The sequence below is a fragment of the Echeneis naucrates genome, chromosome 13, assembly GCF_900963305.1.
Source record: "Echeneis naucrates chromosome 13, fEcheNa1.1, whole genome shotgun sequence".
In the NCBI taxonomy this organism is placed as follows: domain Eukaryota; kingdom Metazoa; phylum Chordata; class Actinopteri; order Carangiformes; family Echeneidae; genus Echeneis; species Echeneis naucrates.
Genome location: NC_042523.1, coordinates 25,226,491 through 25,249,111, shown reverse-complemented (window position 1 = coordinate 25,249,111; position 22,621 = coordinate 25,226,491). Strand labels below are relative to the sequence as shown.

Sequence of the window (22,621 nt, the reverse complement as noted above, 5' to 3'; positions counted from 1 at the left end):
CAGTTACAGCAATGCAGAACACAGACTCCAGTGGGTTTCTCTCAGCTTTAATCTCGCTCTTCAGTCTGTGCATTGAAAGGCTTCACGTGGCTGACGGAAACCAAGAGCCAGATATGTGTAGAAAAAAAACAACAGTACGTCCCAAGACCCGACCCAGAGTCCACTGGGAACCAGTTTACCTTTTCACACGGAGAAAGAACGTATTCACACCTGTACACAGGAGCAGGTCTGTCTGGTTAACAAGAAGAAGGCACCTCCTTTCTACCTTCACTGTACTCCACTGGCCTTAATGCACACCTGGCAAGTGCATGTGTATGTGTGTATATACATATATATGTGTTCGTATATATACACACACACACTCTTACGTGCATACAGTACATAGAGCGTTGGGGGGACAGCAGACAGACTGGGGGGTTGGGCAGTGCAGATTGTGACAAGTCAAGTCACTGCATTTTGGGAAAGGAGCAGAAAATCAGACGTCATCACTGATGTCAGAAAAACTGAACAAAAGGGTGTTGATCTGGACCACGAACAGTCCTGGTAGAAAGTTCTCAGAGCTGCCACAGATTTTTTATTTGACTCAAACTGCTGCGACAGCTTCCTGACGGAGCCTCAGCAGGCCTGAAGAAAATGTATCAAATTCATCTATGTACATATAAAGATTTGTGCTCGCAACGACCCCCAAAACTCAAATCATGAACACACGCACACTCGCAGTCCCAAAAACATGAGCATGAATTCTGGCATGAACATACAAATATATACAAGTCTGCACACATCAAGTTCTGTTAAAAAACAGCTACAGAAACAACTGAACTTAGAAAGCTGTAGTTATTCAATAAAACCAAAATGGTTATTTGAGTGATCAGTTTGAGGTGAACACCTGCCCAGGTGATGGGACCTACAGACCATGTGACACCCCCCGTCGTTCTCAACCGGCCACTGTGTGTGGTCTGACTTCTACAGAGAAGAAGAAGCAGGGACAGTTGGGCTGTGCTGCATTCAATATGCAACACGATCATGGGACATTTAAGAGCAGAAAGGCTTCAGCTCCAACTGATGCGGCTGGAATTAAAAGGGACAGTCCACCAAATATCCTTGAGCATAACACTGGTTCATGTGAGCTGGGGCGACTTTGATGATATTATCAGGTATCTTTAGCGGTGTCCCGGTTCAGATGAGTCCTGGTGCTGGACCACGACAGCTCCAACAGCTGATTGTTCTGGCAGACCTTTAAGATTTTGGGTTGCTAAGCAACAGGAGCTGCCCTCTGACACTAGCATGGGCCAGGCCCTGTCACTTCAGTTAAGCCTTCATGGTCTATGACGGTCTCTATGGCAGACCAGATCCTGCAGAATGTGGACTTTGAACTGGGTCTAAGCTCCTCAGTGGGCATCCATTTCATTTCCTGACTTTCCCCTGCTCACTCTGCCTTATGGGAAATGTATGCAGGGAACTTGCTGATTGGGAACATTAAGCAGCTGAGTGTTGAAGGTGACCCCCCCTCCCACCCCCCCACCCCCTCGACCCCCTTCCTCCTTCACATTTCTCAGCCTGCTGTAAAGTGCTTGAGCGGACAACACATGAAAATGAAGAACCTGTACAGGCCGGTTTGCTCTTGTGGCTGTTTTTGTGTTTCTGTTTCAGTGAGCGTCCCTTCATTCTTCCTGGTCTTCCTCCTCAGCTCCAATACTTCAGGTTATCATGACCAGCAGGAGACTCAAACATCCTTGTTCTTCTGGACCAATAAATAAGAACAACTTAAACAGAGTAAATAATTGCTGATATCATCATACACCATATTTTAAAGTAGATGGACGGCTGGAGTCTCAGTTCACTCGTCTCCTCCTCTGGTAAAAAACAAACAATACTCTAAAATCATGGAGGAACATTGGTTCATAACCCATACAAAAAGGAATGCACGTGAAAGTGCATGAATCCGGTCCACATCTATTTTCAGCCTTCAGTCTGTGGGTCCGTCTTTGGTTGTGACTTTTTGCATCTGTGTGTGATGCAGGAAATAAAAACGATGATAAATACAGATGGAAAGTGCTCGAACTGCTACAGAGGGAAACGGCAGGCAACAGTCTGAGGACGTGGTCCCTGTGATGGCGTCCGGGCCTGTCCGTGACTGTCTACTCGTACAGTGTGACTGTGCAGTAGCAGAGGGCTGAGATCCTGCGGTCCACGCTCGCCTTGTCTGCAGGGAAAGGGCACAAAAACACACAAGAGTCAATGGATAAGAAACAGCCGACTGCAGCTCAAACAGGAACATTCAGACTCTGCTCACTTTCCCCGCTTTTCATTAGAATGGAAAAATGTACTCCGATTGAAGGCGCAGCAGCAACACAAACCCTTTTGGACAGAGACGGACAACAACAGACAACGGAGGACAGTTTGCTCAGTGCATCATGTCTGATCTCCAGGTCATCGCTCCAGAAGAATTAGTGTGAAGCTACAAACAGGAATTGTGCTCTCACATTTGACCACGTTCTCCACATCCGTCGGGTCCTGGAGGATCTTGGACAGACCGTCCAGCAGCATGGCAGCTTTACTGTACCGGTAGGCGATGTCCTCAGTCTGTTTGAACATCTCATCCAGAGCTGCTGACTGAACCTACACAACAAAAACAACACAAATAACACACACACCACATCAGGACAGCAACATGTGATGAGAATCTAGAACCATCTAGTCTCTGAGCTTTGAAGGTGTTTGCGTGTCTGTTGTGAGGCTCACCATCTCCACAGCGTGGCTGTAAATGAGCTTCTCCGCGGTGACGCTGTTGATCTCGTCCACAAATCGCTGCTTGTCGGAGAAGAAGTGGTTGAGTTTGTCGGTCAGCCGTCGGCACAGAGAGATGCAGCTTTTGTATCGTTCATTCAGATTCTTCACCACTGAGAGGAAGAGGAGGAGTTTAGTCTTTATCACTAACAGACTGTTTACCTCCTCGGTCCCAGTGATGTGGCTCACCCTGTTTGACGGCGGTAGATGGGTTGAGCTTGGCAGCTTTGATCTCAGCCTTGGCGAGGTGGAGGGAGGAGGCCAACAGCTGGGCCGCCTTCATGTAGAGAACCAGCTGCTCCACCTGCCTGTAGGGGGCAGCACAGGCACAGTGGGCACAGTGTGCGCACACACACACACACACACACACACACACACACACACACACACACACACACACACACACACACACACACACACACACACATACACACACACACACACACACACACAATCCCTCTGAGCTCCTTACCCCCACTCTTTGCTGAGCTGGCTTATCTGGTCCACGACCACGCTGTCCTGGGGTGGGTAGAGCGACGCCGCCGAGGCCCCAAGCTCTGTCCCACTGGCTCGAACTGCTGCCATCTCCAGGACGCAGTCAGTGAAGGACAGCATCATGCGCAGGTGCATCAGTGTGTCGGTGTGTTCCCGCTGCAACGGAGTCAGTTCAGGTTAAAAAAAAACAAAAACAAAAACAAAACACACACACAAAAAGAAACAATGCCACGACACAATGAGATTGAACCATGTGACTCTACCTCCATGAGCGTTTCCTCTGGCAGCTCAGGCGCCTCGAAGGTGATGAATCCTTCAAGGCTCGGAGGGGAGGTGCCGTAGGGGACGTAGCGCAGGCTGCTGGGTGCCCCATCTGCCCCCGGGACCAGCTGTCCACCGCCAAAACCCCCTGGGGGTGAGGAGCCCATGGCCATTCCTGGGGGAGACCCCACGTAGTTGCGCCCACTGGTGGAGCACAGTGAGCCAGCCGAGCTGTTGGAACCCACTGAGCCACAGAGACAGAGCTGTTATCAAACCTGTGACACCGACACTGACCCCACCCCATCTTCCTGCATCTGACTGCTCACGCTCACCTGAGGTGGTGCGAGGCCGGGTGCACGGGTGGCTGCAGGTTGGGGGGGTGCTGCTGTTGGGCGGTGAACCCACAGTGAAGAGAACAGTGCGGGGACTCGCTGACGCCCCCTGAGGCAGCCCAACAGGTCCAGCAGGGGCTGCAGCAAAAAGTGTTAATGATAATCTGAACCAGCCAACCTGAGGCCACATGATGAGCTGATCGATGGCGTGCTCTTACCCGTGTCCATGGGCCGTTCCGTGTTCAGGCTGTCTGTGCTGCCCTGATAGGCCTGACCACCCAGAGTGATTCTGATTGGCTGTTCGGACAAACGACCTGTGCTCACAGATCTGAGGGGCCAAACAAGAAAAAACCTGATGTCACATGGTGACCAGCGACATCTATTTCTGGACATTTATAAAACTAATATTAAATTAATGTGTTACATATATATCAATATATTAATGTGAATGTTTCATATATATTATTTTCTCATGTACATCAGACTGTATGAGCCTTCTGGGCTTCCATCCTTCTCCTTCTCATTAATAGACTAATTTTACTGTAAATTCTTATTAAATTGAAGAGTCTGATCAGATCTGGTTCTGGTTGATAAACATCATGTGTCACATTTCAGACAGACGATCCGGTTCATAGTCTTACCTCCCAAAGGTGCGACTGGCCTCGGGGGCCGCTGGACGCCCACCGGCATACGGGCTGCAATGGTGAGCGCACACATCCCGAACATCTGCCAGCGTCTTGGTGGGCACAGGGCTGTCAGCCAGCGCCATCAGGTTACAGGACGCCTGCGTCTTGGGGATCTTAAACGGTGCCGAAGTGATCTGACAGGAAATAATTTGAGTTTAGTGACGGGACTGTCTGGAGAGCAACAGTAGAATGACTAAGTGCCACTCACTTTGGTGGGGGAGCCGATGATGGTGGGCAGCGGGGACTTCTGCAGCCAGTCAGATGTCCGGGGGGAGGACCCCAGCAGCTTGGTGGGGGAGGAGCCGAGGTTGGCAGGTCGGCCGAGCTGAGGGGAGTGACTGCAGGAGGATGAAGGCTGGACGGGGTCCGACAACTGCTTGTGAAGCTTCTGCCTGGTCTGGTAAACCTCAGTCAGGGTGGGGGCGCTGTGGAGCCGAGCCCCCAGGAGCTGAGAGGATGGGACGGGGGAACCTGAAGGGCGATTCCACAGTCTGAAATTAGTTCCTGCTGGTGTTGTTTAGACATTAATGTTAGTGTTACCGTGGCAACCAGGTGTAGTTCAGCTGTGAACTGACCTCCTGAGGAGCTCCGGCTGCGGGGCTCGTGGCTCTGCTGGTGACAGCAGCAGTGACCCAGCTGCTCCGGGATGGTCCCCACTGCAACACACAATCATCATCAGCATCAGTCAACAGTCTGTAAAAGACATGTCATGTCTCGTCCTTACCGAGGGGGGAGGGGGAATAGGGCCGGGAGCTGCCGGTGGACAGACGCCGGCCAACCGTCTGAGGGATGTCAGCAGAGATGGGGGATCCTGAGCCCACTTTGGGAAACCCCATAGGGCTGGTGTTAGAGCGCCTCACAGTGCCAGACCTGGAAAACAAATTCAGTTACTGAGCGCACAAAAAAGACTAAATGGAATAAATCAACCCGTCCATCTTCCATCATGACAAAAAAGGAAAATGGAAAAGTCAGGGGTTGTAAAACGTCATGACGTCTGTGGCAGGTCATCATCACAACCCCATGTTGGCCTGATGCAGGTATCCCCCCCCCACAATCTTTGTCCCATTTCCTGTATCTATACTATCCCGTCAAAATAAACCCACAAAATGGAAGACACAAAAAATTCCTGTTAAAAAAGGCTTACTGTTCTGTAGTTCTGTACTGAACTAAACTGATCCTGATTTTCACCAACATAAAAAAAAAAACAAAGGGCACAGCTGTAGTCAACACAACACGCACATTAACAACATAAACCAGCTGATTAATGTCCACAGTAACCTGTTCAAACCCCCCCACCCCCCCACCACCACCACCACCTTGTCTTCATATCAAATCCTCCCAACACCAGATCGGGGCAGTGTGTGTGTGTCTGATGTAACTTTAGCTGATGAAATGACTTCCTGTCCTTTCATCACCTTCACCTGGACTTCCCTGACAGCAGACAGCTCTTACCTGGGGGAGCTGTAGAGCGTGGTGGTCGGGCTGCTGGAGAGGTTTTGCTTGATTCGCTGGTAGTTGCGGACCTGGGTGGGGACGGGGATGGGGGTGGTCTCTGCCCGTGGGGACACCATGGGGGTTTGTCCCGGCACGGACTGCGGCTGCCTGAAAGGGACGAGCAAGGAGAGGAGAGTTAGCCTGTCCACCCGAGGCTGATCCGTCCATCTCTGCAGAACATCTTCAGGCTGTCCAGGTCAAGTGGGGGGGGGTGTCTGGGATCAGGATCTGAATGTGGAGTCTGATTCCTTTGTTTACCTCAGAGCACGAGCGAGTTCAGGAACTAAAGCTAAGTCTGGCTGCTCAGTCAGTAGGAGAAAAAAAAGGGGGGGCCGGCGTTTCATGTAAACACAAAGGGAGGACCAATCGACTTCGAGCTTACCCTGCTGGGGGCAGGGCTGGAGGCGGGGCCAGCCAATGGCACGTGTTAGTCCGTGCTCAGTGTGTACAGAGCTCAGGAAGCTGATTTACATTCTTTTGTTATTCCAGAGGAGACAAAATGTTCTGGAACATAAAGTCATGACAGAGTCACAGATTCCCCCCACCCCCAATATATGCTACATATAGAGTTAGGAGGGAGGGGGAAGTGGCAGTTAGAACAGCACCAGTTAGAAACCAGTATTATGTAACGATGTACAGCTAGTGAGGGAGAGAGGACACGTGAGACTGAGACAAGTCCAGACAAAGAACCGGATCCAGATCCAGATCCTGATCCAGAAACCTGAATGAGCAGCGTCGTCCTAATGGGCAGGAAGAAGAACTATTGATCACAAAGAGGCTTCACATGGAGAGAGGAGATGCTGCCTCTTAGAGGCAAACTGACAAAGAGAAACTCACAGACCTGATTTTTCCCCAACAGCCACTGTTTCAACATTTAATCAGGTCCAATTTCAGTTTTTGTCTTTTTAGAATTTTCTTTTGATGAGTCCACCCCCTGTGAAACAGAACTCCTGTAATGAATAAGTGAGCAGCAGACCGGAGGAACGGGGTGGGTGGTTGGGGGGGCAGAACAGAAACAAAGGGGGGAAAAAAAGGACGGTACAGCTTCAGGCTGTTTACTCATGAGAAGACAGTGACAGTTAGATCTGATCTGTCCCTGTACATCGAACATACACATGGACACGAGCTCAAGTGGTGGCTTCACCATGGTGACCAGAGTTGTTTACAAAAAATACTGTAACGAACAGAATTTACACAAAACAGCAAATGTCAAGCTGCCTAGAAGTAGAACAGCAACTTTAGTGCTAATCAGGTCATAAAATGAATAAAAACAGACCTGGTATCAAGATATTTCAGGAATTAAAGAAAAATATCTTTTCCCCGATTATGTCTCATTTTGCTGCTGAAAAAAGTCAGTTTTGTAAATGAAGCATTTAGTTCATATTTAAAGAATTGAAGGACCACAGTTTAAATTAAAGGTTTGTATTTGAACTTGTTGTGTTTCTGTTGTGTATGTTAGTGTTGATATGTTAAGGTTTTAAGAACCAAAAACCAAAAACTCAGTGCAGTTCAGCTCAGGTCAGAGTACTGAGATACTGACCAGCTCATGGTTTTAATCTTTCTGTGAGATGCAAAAGATCTGATTTATAGGTATTATAGGAGTATGAGGGAAGTGCTGATGGGGTTTCAACCAGAGCAGGAAGAGGAACATGTTTTCATCTGTGAAGCCGAAGCTCCATAATAACAGTCAGTGTGTTGGCGAAGTGTGAGAGCCTATTCTTATCCTGAGGCCGGTGGGTCAGCAGCTTTATTTAGCTCAGCACCTCCCTGTTGTTGTTGGCTCAGAGGCTAATTCAGACAGGGGACAGAGGTGTGTGTGTGTGTGTGTGTGTGTGTGTGTCTTACTGACATGAAAACACATAAAGGCAGTGACCGAGCATCAGTCAGACTCAATGACATCATCCACAGAAGCTTTACACACTTTGACCTCACATATGAAAAATTTAAGGTGCCAACATCAGAAAAACAGACTTCTCACCTTTAAACAGCCCAATTTAATCAGCCATTTGGGTAATAAACAACAATATGGTGTCACATTGGCCAACTGTCGCATTTCAAAGCGCTCCTTCATGTGTAAGTCTGGCCATCGCAGAGGCTCCAACAGGTGGATCCTCCACAGTCCAAACATATCCCATGATTCAGCACATTGATAATAAAAATGGCTGACAGAGACGACTCTTTTTGATGATTTTGATTATGTGGTGTTGTCAGCGTTGCTAGGCAGCAGGAGCTGCATTGTACAATGAAGGTGTAACGGCGGGAAAAACTAGAGATGTGAAACTGAATCCTCCACAGAACTTCTCACATTAGTTCAATGCTACAATACTATATCCCAAACTGAGACTCCCCTACAGATTTGGTCCAACAGGGGCTGTCAGCCCCCAATAGAGGCAGAGTACTCACCCTCCACACATCAGGAACTCACTGGACAGTCGGCGGCCTGCTCCCATTGGCTGGTCATCTGAAGGAATGAAGGACAGAAAATGATGAAGGTGGAGCAGGTCTCACAACCAGAACATACACACTTAGTCCTTTGTCTGAGTGAAGGGCCAGCTGTGTGTGTCTGTGTCACATAGTAAATGTGTCTGACATGTTGTCTATTCATCATGCAGCTCACGCAGAGCAGATGTTGCTCATTGTGGTTCAGAAACACACAGCTGTCATAAGACAGAGTTAAAAAGCAGAACAGCAGAAAAATTATTAATTTAAATGCGCAAACCCATTAGTGAACACATTCGTATCGATGGAGTTTCAACATAGATGTATGATGTCGCGTGACTTCTGCCCATTTGTCCAACTGAGAAGATTACTGACCATCTTCATTTCCTGGCCTGGAGAAGTCTAAGGGCCTTAAAGGAAGCCAACATCCCTGAGACTGAGACACTGGTCCATGTCAGGGACCGACAGGGAAGAACACCTGAGTGTATCAGCACTCACAGCTGTCGGTGGAGATGTGAGGCACCAGGACAAAGTCGTCAGTGTCGCAGGACGAGTTCTTGCTGCTGGTGCTTCCTGCCGACTCTTTGGACAGCTGCAGGAAGTTGGGCGGGCCGAGTGGAGGGGACGACAGGCCGTCCTCTGCCAGAGTCTGCATGTCGGGGAGAGACTGAGATAGAGGGAGGAGAGGGAGGAGCTGTAGTTCCTGATTTATACGATCAGACAGCAGAGCTGAATGTCAAACTGATGTCATCAAATGGTTACAGAAAAACACTGGCATCGTGGGAAATGGATCCTCCCTGCTCTGAGATGAGCTGTGTGTCTGTGGAGGAAGATCAGGCTGCAGGAAACAGGTTCAGTTAATTTTCCCTGCCTGGACATCAGTCTGTGTGAAGCAGTGGATTCATGTTTTATTACCATTAGACATTTTTTACCAAAATAATTTCTTTGAAATAAGCTCCCGATTGAGCCAGGCCCAAGTATATACTTATGTGTCATATATTTATATTTTCCATATATATATTTTATTATTTAGTTTGACTTTGCAAGAGGAAAATGAGAAAGATGAACCCTGAATGAGTGTTTGGCGTCACAGAAACTCACAGGGGGTGAGTTGTATCGGATACATGGGGAGCTGCCACAGGAACAATCCGTCACTGTGTTGGAGGCGCTGGGCACCGGCACCGGACACGCTGAGGACGAGAAACACAACAATCATGTTGTCAGGTTCAGACTGACAACGAGCAGAATCAACGTTTCCTGATCAGGAAGTGATCTCACATTTTTTAATGGTGGATGATGGCTCCAGGAACGGGTGGCTGAAAAATGTGTCTGCAGAGAAAGAGAGAGAGAGAGAGATTTTACTCACAGACTTCAGGATACATGGAAAAACAACATGCATTGTGATGTCACTGTGATGTCAGCACTCACCAAAGTCCATCCGGTCTTTCTGATTTCTCTGCAGCAGCCCCAGCAGGAGGTCACTGAGCTGCGGGGAAGTCTCCCTTGGGATGCTGGGAAATGAGAACATGTGAATGTCAATGTCCTGATTCTCTGAGGACCCTGATCTAAATGTCTGTTCAAGGCTCTGATTTAAAACTTCAACCAATCATGATAAATTTGATGCGTCATGGCTGACTCATGGTGACTCACATTGGTTGTAAGTTCTTATTCTTCTCATAGAACATTCTCAGGTCTTGAGGACTGTTGGCCTGGAAAGATGAGTCCAGAGATTAGACACACACATCTAGAAACACACTCATCAATGGTTTGTGGAGCACAGCATTAACCTGGAATGGCGGCTTCCCGACCAGACACTGGTAGATGACTGTCCCGATGCTCCACAGGTCAGCCTTGGCGTCGTAGTTCTGGGACATGATGACCTCCGGTGCCTAAGGGCAAAGAGGTCACAAGTCACAGCCACATGGGCTTCAGTGTAATGCAGAAAACTGCTGAGAAGGCTGAGGGGTGAATTTAAAGATGGCTGAAATCTGCTGTTATTTTAGACACTGACCATGTACATGGGGGACCCACATAGTGTGGCAGCCATCATGTTGCTCTGCAGGTACCGGGCGAAGCCAAAGTCAGCTGTGGGATGGAAACACAGCAGTCAGCTTGTTATCACCACCAACAGTGTGGCCAGACTCATTTTAATCACAACCCTCCAGAACAAGATGTCCTGAGTGGGGACAGTTTATTCTGCTCCACATGTCTCAGCTACGACCTGCAGGGAGCTGATCCATCACCTCAGAGTCTCTGAGGCACCAATCAAGTTTCACAACCAGCATGTCCTCAGCTAACGTAACAGGGGCTTCCCTGTCTTCATATTTATATTTGAATGTAGAAATCTGAGCTCCATAATGATTATGACAAATGACCTCCTTTCCGTTTGACCTTTTCAATCTGGTTCTTTTACCTATTTTGATGCGGATGCCACTGATGTTGGACTTCTTGCGACCCGAGTACGACAGCAGGATGTTCTGGGGCTTCAGGTCCCGGTGGATGATTCCTTTGCTGTTGAGGATTCGCATGGCAGCAGCAATCTGCTGCAGGAAAACCTTCAGAGTCTCTTCCCTCAGAGTTCCCTTCGCTACAGGAAGAGCAGATAAAATCCATCAGTAACAAATCAAAAGTGAGACGCCAGCTTCCTGTCTGTAAGAGCAGAGTACGCTGATTGTAGAGAGAAGTCAGACTGTATTGAAGTCTATGGGAAAATACCCCTCCTCCTCCTCAGTAAACGTTTTCCTGATCAGTTTACGGTCTCAGTCTGAAATACATGATGTTGATTTTTTAAATGATGTTCCATTTAGAGGGAGGGGAGGGGTTCGGTGGCGGGGCTACTGTGTGACTGTGTGAGAGAGTCCAGGTACTGGTTTCTATCCTGATTACTGGTTTCAAAACCAAAGTTGGATGACTGATAAATTACAAAGTGGAGGTTTAAACAGCAACTCCAGTCCGACAGGTGACATCATGGTGGCTTTAATGAAAACCTTTTATGCTCTTGCTTCTTTGTTAACTTCTCTTGATTAGAGATGATAATCAGCAGAATAATAATCCTGAGTTAAAGAGTGAAATGAACCTAATCTTCCCCCCTCTCCTTTGTGTTTACAGGATACAGATCAAACCAGCAGCTTATCAACATTAATCTGGGATTTGAGGGTGAGCCGCTCTCAGCCCACCACAGAGGTTTTATAAAGACCAGCAGAAGGACCTCTTACGTAGTGAAAAGTAATGAAAAGTGGTTGTTCAGCTCTCCTCTGATAACAACACGACCTCTGAGATTAAAGGTCAGGATGGAGAACCAGCTGATCACTAATACACTCTGTTCTGGGTTCATAATCGGCTGTGTCACTGAGGTCCTCCCTCAGATCGCCCTGACCATGACCCATATGTGCACATGTAGGACAGGAGTTTTATGTAAAAGCACAGTGTTGAGGCAGCAACACAATCAGCACCATGTGAGAGAGTTTAGATAAGCTAATAAACCAAACAAAGGCAGAGAGGAGGACTCATTTGATTTGTGTTAGGGTTAGGGTTTAATTTTCTGGGACTGAATTTCCCATCATGCACCACTTCATGTTAAACTGACCTTTGTCATTAACTATCACAGTGATAAACAGTGTGCTGACTGACTCTGAACTAGAGAAGGGACTCTTTGTACAAAGCTGCTGTGTTTCCCACACATACACATCCCCCACATGGAAAACATGGAGACACACACACACACACACACGCACACAATAAAGAGTTACATTATTCTTCAAACTAACCACCCTTAACGCACCATCACAGCAGCTGCAGCATGAGTTTGTCTGCATGTGATTAGCGTCACAGATTAGTGTAATGCTCACCTTGGAGGTAGTCGGCAAGATCTCCTCCGTTACAGTACTGTGTGTGTGGAGACACAAACAATTGGAGCAGTTAGATCCACACTCATCAACAGACAAGAGCATGATTCAATGAGTTCATGAGTATCTGTGTAAGCAGGCTCATTAACTCAGTCAGTTGTGAAGATGGAGGCATCAAAACAGTTTTCTGTTTTAAGTGAGTAACTTGAATTTGAATTTGTTTGTTTTCCTCCCTGAAGCCAAATTGTGTTACAAGTGGAGAAAGGTGGGGCGACACTGGTGGGGAGGGCGTCACCAAACACAAAAGGATGTGGGGTGTGGGGCAACCTTTCAGTGTAATTGTGTAAGATGTTTAACACATTGTCATCACTTGGTAAAGAAACTAATTTACTTAATTATGTCCAATTATCCAAAGAAACAGAACTGACAGCTCAGTTTCATGACTCACCTCCATCACCAGGAAAACAGAGTTGGGTGTTTCCTGGAACAGAGCAGACACAGAATCAGTTAGAGAATCTGTTTATCCCGAGGCAGCTGTCAGCATCACCTCACACATAAGCAACCCCCCCCACATGAACATGGACCAGAACTTGTTGGCTGGAGTTAAATCAGTTATCTGCTCCACGTGAGAGAATTAAAGCTGCAGACTGAGCTAAAGTTCAATGTGAAAGAAATAAAAGAGCAAGAAAGCGTTCATGCCACTAAATCAGTGATGATTGCCATCACTATGTTAGCTATTCTACACACAGCAGGCTCATGTTTCCACATCATCTGACAACAGGTTCTGTGTCTGTGGTTTAAAAAAAAAATTAAATTTATTTTGATCAGCTGTGCCCTGAACATCCTGCAGTTTCAGTTTAACAACCGGATTTTTCTCTCAGAGTCACTGAAGATTCAGTCACTGACTGGCAACAAAAATCAAAGTAACCCACTATTTCTCTGAGGCTCGAGCCCTTTTCAAATAAAAGCCCTTTTGAGCCTCGTAGACAGGACAGGGACTCTGTATAAAAGACACCAACGTGGACCAGAAGGAGCGGTTCATGTGTTAAATTCTAAATATTCTATTTTAAATACTGCAGGGATGGAGTCTGGACATTTTATTTTGAAAACTGCAGGGATGGAGTCTGGACATTTTATTTTGAAAACTGCAGGTTGTGTTCGAGTCTAGATAGACAGAAACAATGATGTCGACCCCACATTCGCTCCCTCATTGGGCATCATGATCATGGGCTCGTCTGGTTGGTTAGTGAAGCAGCTCAGCCTTTTCCAATCCTGTACTGGGACTTCCAACTGGGGCAGGTGGTGGTGGGGGATGGGCAACCAGTATCTGATCTGGGGGGGGCGGGGGAGTTACGTAATCAGGATGTTTCCTGCAGTCTGGCGCGGAGTGGGGGAGGGGGAGAGTAGTGAGACCAGGAAGAGAGAGACACATTATCATCCAATCACAGAACACAAATGTCTAGGGTTTAGGGTTTAGGAGTTCACTGTAACTGTTTGACATGCAGTTGGGCACTGAAACGACAGCAAAACAATGAACCTCTGTCACTCTGTTGTGGTGTTTATAGACTAAATCTTAAGCCACACAAGAGGGTTCGTGAAATGGAACAACACTACACAAGGTAGCACAAAAACAAACACACTCAATGGTGCCAGGAGTCAGCATGTGAACCACAACAACAGTGTCTGGTTCATCGTTCAGTTTTTGCGTCACTCTCCAACTCCAGGAGCTCACACTTATGTAACAATATGGGGGATGGGGATGTGTATGTTTGTGTGTGTGTGAGTGTCTGCTCTGGGAAGGGGGGTGTGTATTTGTGGAGAGCTGACACTTTTGTCACCCAAGCAATAAACATAATCCAGACTGTTCTGTGTAAACTGCAGTCTGTTTGAGAGCAACACACTCCAACACATGACTGTGACACACAACATGTAAACAATGATCATGTGCCGAGGACAAAAGGTCGGGCTGCTTGTTTTCAGTGACTCAGTCTTGAGTACAGAGGGATGTTGATTATTTTGCAGGTGTACAATTCGTCAGGGGACAGATTTGCTGATATGGCCTCATAACACACAGACTGTGTGTTATCTGTGTAAGTGAAGCTGCAGCTTTAATACTCTTTCACTTGAACTCAGTTATAGAATCATGATGTCATCAGGTTTAGCAGACACGTGAGCTGAGGGGATCAAACATGTAACGCACCAGGTTCATGTTCCCACTGTGCCTTATGAGCAATCACTCTTTCTCTCTGAGCTGAAATGTTTGGAAAGCAAAGCTGTGTGAAGGAATGTGGACGGAGGCCAGCGAGAGTCAAACCGCAGCTTTTTCTAGGAAAACTCATTCAGCTCTTGAAAGTATGAACATGAAGCACCTCCTCTCAGCCTGACATGTCATACCTATACCTTGTGTAATTAGGACAGACACACACACACACACACACAGAGCTGGGGGCTCGCAGAGGGAACACAGTGTTCCTGAGAATTATTCCTCCTGTTTATCTTTAACACCAACTCTAATGTTCCTGTTTGTATTCACCAAGAAAACCAATAACAAATACTTCCTGTTACAACTCAAAGATGCTTGTGTTGTTGTTATTACATATAATGATCTAAAGGGACAATTAGCAACATCTGGCAGATGATAATTTCAGATTACATGAATGATCATGGTCAGAGGGTCGATGTCCAGAAGAAAACAGATATGCATCTTTACGAAATCGAAAATCGTCTTCTCTCAGGCTTCACTGCAGAAGTCGATAAACAACAGGTCAGTCAGCCAATCAGGAACGTTCGTGGGGAGGGACTTAGGAGCACCGTTGAACACACTAACTGCTATGTTGTGACATCACAAAGTTGAGGAAGTCCTGACGACTGGTTTTAAGGCTCTGTTTCTGAATAAAGATTTTGAGCCTTTCATTGTGTGTGTGTGTGGAGGAAACTGAGGAAATAGATCTACTTATGTCCTTTTGTACATTTGATTTGTTTACTACAATTTTCGCACCCAGCTGCACTCTCACCACTTTGTTCAACAGTTCAAACTTCAACATGTTCAACGGTGTTCAGTATAATTATTGGAAAATTATATTTAGTTTGGTTAAATTACTTCATGCAGTGTTTCCCATCCAATGACATGAACCTTTGAACAAGCTGAAGTGTGTGGTTATTTTATAGCTCCTCCAGTCTTTATGAATGCAGGTTGTGAATCAGCAGTGAACTACCTGCTGCTCAGAATAGACGAGTGCATCGATTAAATCCTGCAGAGCTGGAGGCGGGAGTGACAGGCGGCGCCTGAGTCGCAGCGCTGAAGTTTTGTGGGAGCTTAATGACGGTCTTCAGCACGAGGCTGAGCGCCGTTAATGTTAAACAAGCTGCAGCAGCGTGAGGTAGATGGAGATAATTATAAGGTGTCCTGTGTCAGTCTGTTCTCTCTCTTCAGCTTCACCTCATGAACTGGCAGCAGAGATAACAGAAGGTGTGTTGGATTTTATTTAAGCGTGTAACACCCACATTATGACTCAGGAGATTGTATTCCCACATTAACAACTTCCCAATTTCACAGCCAACTGAACACAAACAGAGAATAAACTGTTTCATGAAAAATTAAAAATGATAAGTTATGAAATAAAAAAAAAAAGGAGAATTGTGGATTTAAAAAGAAATGATCATTAATCTCATGGTATGAGAAAAATTTTGGGTTTTTTTGTTTGCTTTTCTACAAATTGTCCAAAAAAAAAAAAAAAAAAAAAAAAACAGTTGTTGACAGTTGTCCCTTTAGATCATTATATGCAATAACACAGCTGTCTTCGAGTTAACATGAATTGTTCTCGGTTTTCATGGTGAATATAAATGGGCATTTTTGAGATTACATTGCTGTTAAAGAAACAGGAGGAAAAATTCCTGGTGTGTGTTCAAACAAGGGCCTTTGACGTTGACTTGACACTAAAGCGGAGGTGGTTGTGTCAGTATGTGACCCAGAGACGACCCTCCGTATCAACCCTCTTATTAAAAGGTCTCACCCTTTATGAGCCAGACATGAAATCAGTCAACACCTGATGCAGGTGAGTATCAGTATCCACCCTCAGTGTCTCCAACACTCACATCAGAAAGGTCATTATTATCAGGCTTCAAATAGGTAAACTACCTGCTGGCTGAGGGAGGAACATCTGCAGACTCACACCAGATCAGAGTCTGAATGTCTTTCCACTGTTTTTAATTAAACTCTTTACAACACAGACAACTGTTCCCTTTATAACTGCTTTAAATCTTAGAGCTACATTAAGGCTTTTCTGCTTTTTCATGTCTTTGTATTTTTCTTTATAAAGTTATTTTTAAAAATGTCTCCACATATTTAAAATCAGCTCAGCTTCAACTGTTTCCGTCAGACTCTGAATGTTTCCTTCTTTTCCAAAGAAAAGTTCCTCTCGTGTGTTTGGGTCATTCTACAGCTGATCTGAAGTTTCTGTCTTTATCTGATCAGGAGTTCTTTGGAGCAGTAATGATGAAAAATCAGCTCCAAATATCTGACTGTCAACAAAATAAACTCAAACATACAGGACTGATCCAGAGACTCTCTGATTGGCTGTGACATCACCCACCAGAGCCAATTGGAGCGTCCGATGTAGAGACGTGACTCTAAACGTCACTATCAAAGATGGAGGATGAGAATGGACGGATAAACACACAGAAAGAGTCAGAGAGTCAGACTGATCCAGATCAGCTGATTCTGTTTGAGGAGGAAACAGGAAGAGCCAAAAGGAGGAATAAGAGCTCTGAAGACCAGCTGTATAGAGAGGGTTAACACACAGATGCTCAGTTATTAAACTGGACTGACTGTCTAGTCAGTTCTTGGAAAATCAAAGTCACCTGGCAGTCACACGTGGAGATCTCTGTATTTTCTAATTAAAAATAGAGGCCAGACAAGACTGGACAGTCACACCAACAGCCCCGGTTACGTTTCCTGTTGTGTTGAGTAAACAGTTATTAACAGCAGTTAACACTTCCAACAGCAAAACATGATCAGCCGAAGAAGAAGATGTGAAGATTGTTGCTTGTGTGTGCAGAAAGTGTCCCTCTATATAAATAAATGTCACTTTTCTTTGAGTTTTCAGCAAATTGTGTTGAGTATAGACATAAAGATCAGCTCTAACACATTTGGAAACGCTGCCCTGCTCACTGAGTCCAGATTGGACTCTTCTGGATCAGGTTATTACATCAGCAGGATTGATGGAGGGAATAGGAGACGAGTGGACTGGTCCTTGTAGGAGGACTTACGCAAACACAGGAAGTAGCAGGACTATGTGGGAAGTGCTGCATCATCACTTTAACACTTTCTGCCTCCGTCCTGCCTTTGCAAATCCAGTTCAGGACCAGGTGACACAGCCCTTAAGTCTGCTGGTGAACAGAACTGAAAAGCAGCTTGAAGACTGGATCAGACTCCGCTGAGACATGAAGTCAGTCCTTGCTCAGCACAAACACCAACATCTGCTTCTACTGTGTGGCTGCAAACAACCACATAAACGCAGCCTCTCAGAACGCACACCGTCAGTCAGAAACAAGCCACCCCAACTGAGTACAGAGAACAGAACAACATCAAATACCAGCAACAACAGGAAGCTCTGAGAAGTATGTGCTCATATTCTGCCTCTGGGAGCATTCAATTCCAAAACACTTCTTTGGTTTGATTTATTTAAGTGATTTAACATCAGAGCATTGACCAGTGTAATGCATCTGTGCACCCTGATCCACCAGATCCTCCCTTCCAACACTCACAGCATCGCAACTGTTTGGTCCGAGTGACGTCATCTTGTAAAGTCTATTCTTAGAAATGCAAGAAAAGTGCAGTTTCAGTTCCAGCTCAGTATTTTGATGGAGTCTGTTTTGAGAAATCACGGCCCACAAGAACTGGCTCAACATTTTATTAAAGCAGCAGAGCAGATCATCAATCATCCAACCATTTTACCTTAGCAAAGATTTATAAAGATTTACCTGCACATCATAAAGTGCCACGATGTTTTCATGCTGCAGCTCCTGAGTTCAAACAGAAACAAGAAGCATTTATTCAGGACAGCAGGCGATGGCTCACTTCCTTCAGAGATGACACCCCCCTCACAGGGTCAGTCATTAAGGAGGGGAGTCAGAGACAGAGAGGGATGGTGCTCACCTTCAGGATTTTGATTTCCTTTCCCAGTAGGATCTGGGACTTGGACAGGTTCTTCTTGTTGATGCACTTGATGGCCACCTCCCAGTCGGTCTTCTGTGGAGAACAGGGCAGAAGGTTCAGATACAGTCAACAGTGAAGACCGCCGTCTGCTTCATCTGCAGGTACGATTATTAAATATGAGGTACGAGAGCTAAACAGGATAAACGTGAGGATTCCCCAAGTGGGGAAGGGCCCTCATATTGGAATAAACCCTTTTACACCTCCCATAAAGACACTGTCACTGCAGAACATGAGGCCTTCAGGGTTTATGTAAATTGTAGCTTCTACTTACATCCATGTGAGACATTTTGTTTTTTTAAACCTTGAGGTCGAAACACAAACTGTCAAAATAAAAGCTGACGATCAGTTTTCGGCTGAATACGTTTTTATTGAATAGAATTATGAAACAATTTGATTTAAATGAAAGCCATCTGAAAGTCTGATTTTAGTGATTCATCACACATGCACTTGGTCTTTCTCAGCCAATGGGCGTGAACCCCAATACTTAGACCAGCTGAGATTTATACAATGTGACAAGGACAATATATACATATATATATGAGTGTGTGTGTGTGTGTGTGAGTCTCATTAACTGCACTGTAAGCATCACTGTGAGGGATGTCTGGAAAGATGAAGGAAACTGTAGCCGTCCCTGTAACGCTGGGTCAGTTGAGTTTATTCTGTGCTGAATGATGAGGCACCCGGATGGCAGCTCCAACAGCAGCCAACCCATTTACACTAAAAGCCAAAGGGGGGGGGGCACTGATATAATATTTCCCGATGAGCTCCTGCAAGGGGTATAAAAAGACTGCTGGAGCTCACGTGAGCTGCACAGCCTGAGGACATGCAAAGAGACTGAGGAAACAGAAATCAAGCCAGCAGAGTTGGACGGCTTCTCTGCCCTTGAGGACACAAACACAGACAGTGTGACCCCTGAAGTCGACATTGTCAGTTAGACAGGAAGGAAAGGAAGGAATTCTGGGTATAAAAGGACAGGCTCTCCAAATGGATCTGGGTTAATACGAGATGTTCTTGTTCTGAGGATGACACAGCTAACTGTCCATCACCAGCTCACTGACGATCTGTTCGGCCAAGTGTGACAGAGCAGGCGACTCTTCACCCAGAAACGGAGTCAACAAAGAATAAGTGACCCCGATTGGACTGTCATGTAAAGGGGGATGGGGGGGCACTATCAGACCAACAAGATGGCTCCGCTGGTGCCCTGACACTCATTTTCCAGAATAAAGGATGATCCCATTAATGAATCACAGCTGATTACAGGAGTGTGAGCTACAGAGAGATTAGCATCTGCTGTGACTGTGACAGACCTAAACACAAATGAATCTGCTTATCAGGGAGAGAAGCTCAGAAAACGAGAACTAACTAAAAACACACTCTGAATGTTTCCTTCTTTTCCTGATAAAAACTGTGTAAAGCAGAATAGCCAAAGAAAGGTTTAACACAGAATAAGACACTCTGATTGGCTGTGACATCACCTACCAGAGCCAATAGGAGTGTCCAATGCAGAGACATGACTCAAGACATCACTAATCAAAGATGGAGGACGAGGATGGATGGATAAGGAGTAACTCATACACTAAGCAAATATGTAGGTGGGAGGAGCCAGGGATCGAACCAGAGACCGTCTGACTAGTGAACGAGCTGCTGGAGTGATGTGATGATCTGGGTCAGTTGACCATGACTCATTCTGTCTTTCACACGGACACTCCTCAAATCTCCTGATGGATCCACACAATTTGCGAAGTGAATTATTTAATTTGAACTAGTAGGCTTTCTTTTCTGTTCGGTGGTGTTAAATATGAAACGTAACTTCTAAAACAATTAGCTGATTGTCCTGCCGCCCACAAAAACCTGATATGACAGTGAAACAGGAGCTGCAGGTGGCTCCAGCCTTCCTGCACCTCCCGGGTGGAAATAATTCTATAAATAGGCTAAATGGCATCGGATGATCAGACTTCAATATCGATCACATGCCAAGTGAGTTTTAATATCTGAGGAACGCATGGATGTGGCTAGCAGGCGTTGTTTTCATTTACAGACAGAAGCTGTTGATGGGGGTGGGGGGGCTCTGATGTGACTTTCATTCAGTCACACAAACAAACACAAACTGACTATCTTGGTGTCCCGACAGAAACACACCTCATCTAATGGATTTACTGAATTTCTGAGTATTAGATGAAGGACAAAAATGTTCAGGGCTCGGACTGAATGAGTGGATGATGTTGGTGCAGCTGTTACATAAGACCTGTATCCTTAAAACAGCCCCCCCCCCCAGTACGTCAGCAAGTCATTCAATGCTGCCTGACTCATCCCATTCATGAATGAACCAAACCCATAAACACACTTATACAACCGACGCCATGCAGGTTTGATAACAATCAATCAGCTGTTACAGCATTGCTGCACAACATCAGCTGCATCCAGACAGAAAGAGAAACACCTGGGGCTGCAGGACTGCATTCTGCATTCTGCACTGACCCAGATTTTCAGATGGAGCTGCTGAGGAGGAAAACATGAGCCGATATTACCTTCCTGTGTCTCCCTTTGAACACCACAGCAAACGCTCCATGACCGACCAGGTCTTTCCTGCTGTACTCAAAGTCCCCCACCGTCTCCATCGTGCTGTGCCGCTGGTCCAGCCGGGTCTGGGCTCTGCTGCTCGGCCTGACCGCCGTCTCCTCCCCGGAAACAAATAATCCACCGATGATGCTGCTCTGTGCGCTGCAGCTGTATTTTCCTGACGGACTTTAACGCATCGAGCGGAGATGCTGTGGGCACATGGTGCGTTCAGGTGTCGAGTGTGTGTCGGGATGTTTGTAACGTCAGAGCTGAGCTGAAGCGGGCCGGGCTGTCCGGCCGTCCCGGTCGGAGAGCCGCAGTCCCGCCTCACGAACACTGTGTGTCCCCGGTCACCGAACCAGCTCGGAGGGACGGTCTACATGATGCCGAGCCTTCTGGACCGGACCAGAAACCCGGAGCGGCTGCAGACACCGACTCTCCGTCAGGCGGACCGGGGCTGATCCGCGGGGCTGGTCCCGGAGCCATGGCCGCCTCCGGCCGCCGACATGTTACCGACAAGATCGAGGCCCGGTCCGGTGGTACCGGATTCAACCCGCTCCCGTTCACACCCGTCAGCGTTAGCATCCAACACCGGGCTGCGGCCGGTCCTGGTCCGGTCCTCGGTCGGACTGGGTCAGCTGTCCGCCGTAATCCCCGAGTTCCGCTGAACGTTAGCCCGTTAACACCGCCGGTTCTGCCGTGATGTCAGCCCGGTCTGTGACGTCATCACCAAGCAGCTCCTCTGGCTGCTCGCGGGAACAATAACGAGAACGCGCACTCCGAGCCGTTTTTAAACACGATCCCTCCGCCTGGCACGGCTGTAGTCCGCTCCTTCCGCAGCAGCAGTTAGTCCGCCTGCAGGAGGAGAAATCATTAATGAGGAATAAAATATCAGATTCACATTATTTATTATTAAAGTATTTCTACATTTATTTATTCATTCTAAGTATTTCTGTATCAAATATCTATTTACTGATGCTTTTAAGAATTTAATAATTAATAGTAGGAGAATAATAATTACTAATAAAACCCTTTTCAATTCGTAATCGATGCATAGGTAGAAAGTTGTCAGACGTTAAAGGCACAAGGTGGATCATTAAAAAAACAAAATGAATAAACTCTGAAAGTGACAGAAGGACCAGGGTTATTTATTTATGCATCAGTGCATTTGTTTATTTTGAATGTATGTCTTTATGTAATTATTTGCAGGTGTGTCTTGTTTTTGTCCTTTGTATTGAAAGCTGAGCATACAGTTTAAAATATGCTCATGTGTTTGTTGGATGTCCAGAGGTTTTTGACTGAAGCTCCAGGAGTTGATGAAAAGCAGCAGGAACCTGAAAATAAAAATATATAAATTATTTAATCACAGACGGTGTGTATGTTATCACAATATTCAGCTGTGGCCAAACAATGCTGATAAAGTGTAAATTGTAGGAGAGTTTATTGTTGGACTGCAGTTTGTGTGTTCGCTCTTTAGATCTGATGCCTCCTACTGGTTAAAAACAT

General features: G+C 46.3%; 1 protein-coding gene across 2 annotated transcripts; it reads right to left on the bottom strand.

The window, feature by feature from the left end:
- Positions 1-31: 31 nt before the first annotated feature.
- ulk2 (unc-51 like autophagy activating kinase 2) lies at positions 32-21,862 on the bottom strand. 2 transcript variants are annotated; one of them, XM_029517288.1, is made up of 27 exons: positions 21,085-21,862; positions 18,497-18,589; positions 18,322-18,363; positions 12,788-12,820; positions 12,343-12,379; positions 10,908-11,081; positions 10,506-10,579; positions 10,282-10,383; positions 10,145-10,203; positions 9,923-10,005; positions 9,773-9,823; positions 9,596-9,684; positions 8,993-9,161; positions 8,459-8,516; positions 6,014-6,163; positions 5,286-5,431; positions 5,137-5,217; positions 4,770-5,032; positions 4,517-4,695; positions 4,094-4,203; positions 3,876-4,013; positions 3,546-3,787; positions 3,260-3,438; positions 2,977-3,095; positions 2,743-2,900; positions 2,484-2,619; positions 32-2,203 (listed from the first exon to the last, which is right to left on the bottom strand). In XM_029517288.1, exons 1-27 carry the CDS (start codon positions 21,172-21,174, stop codon positions 2,139-2,141), a joined length of 3,120 nt encoding a protein of 1,039 aa, XP_029373148.1. In that variant the 5' UTR covers positions 21,175-21,862; the 3' UTR covers positions 32-2,138. The 2 variants fall into 2 exon arrangements, with proteins under 2 accessions (XP_029373148.1, XP_029373149.1); XM_029517289.1 differs by having other exon boundaries at positions 18,497-18,586.
- Positions 21,863-22,621: the final 759 nt, after the last annotated feature.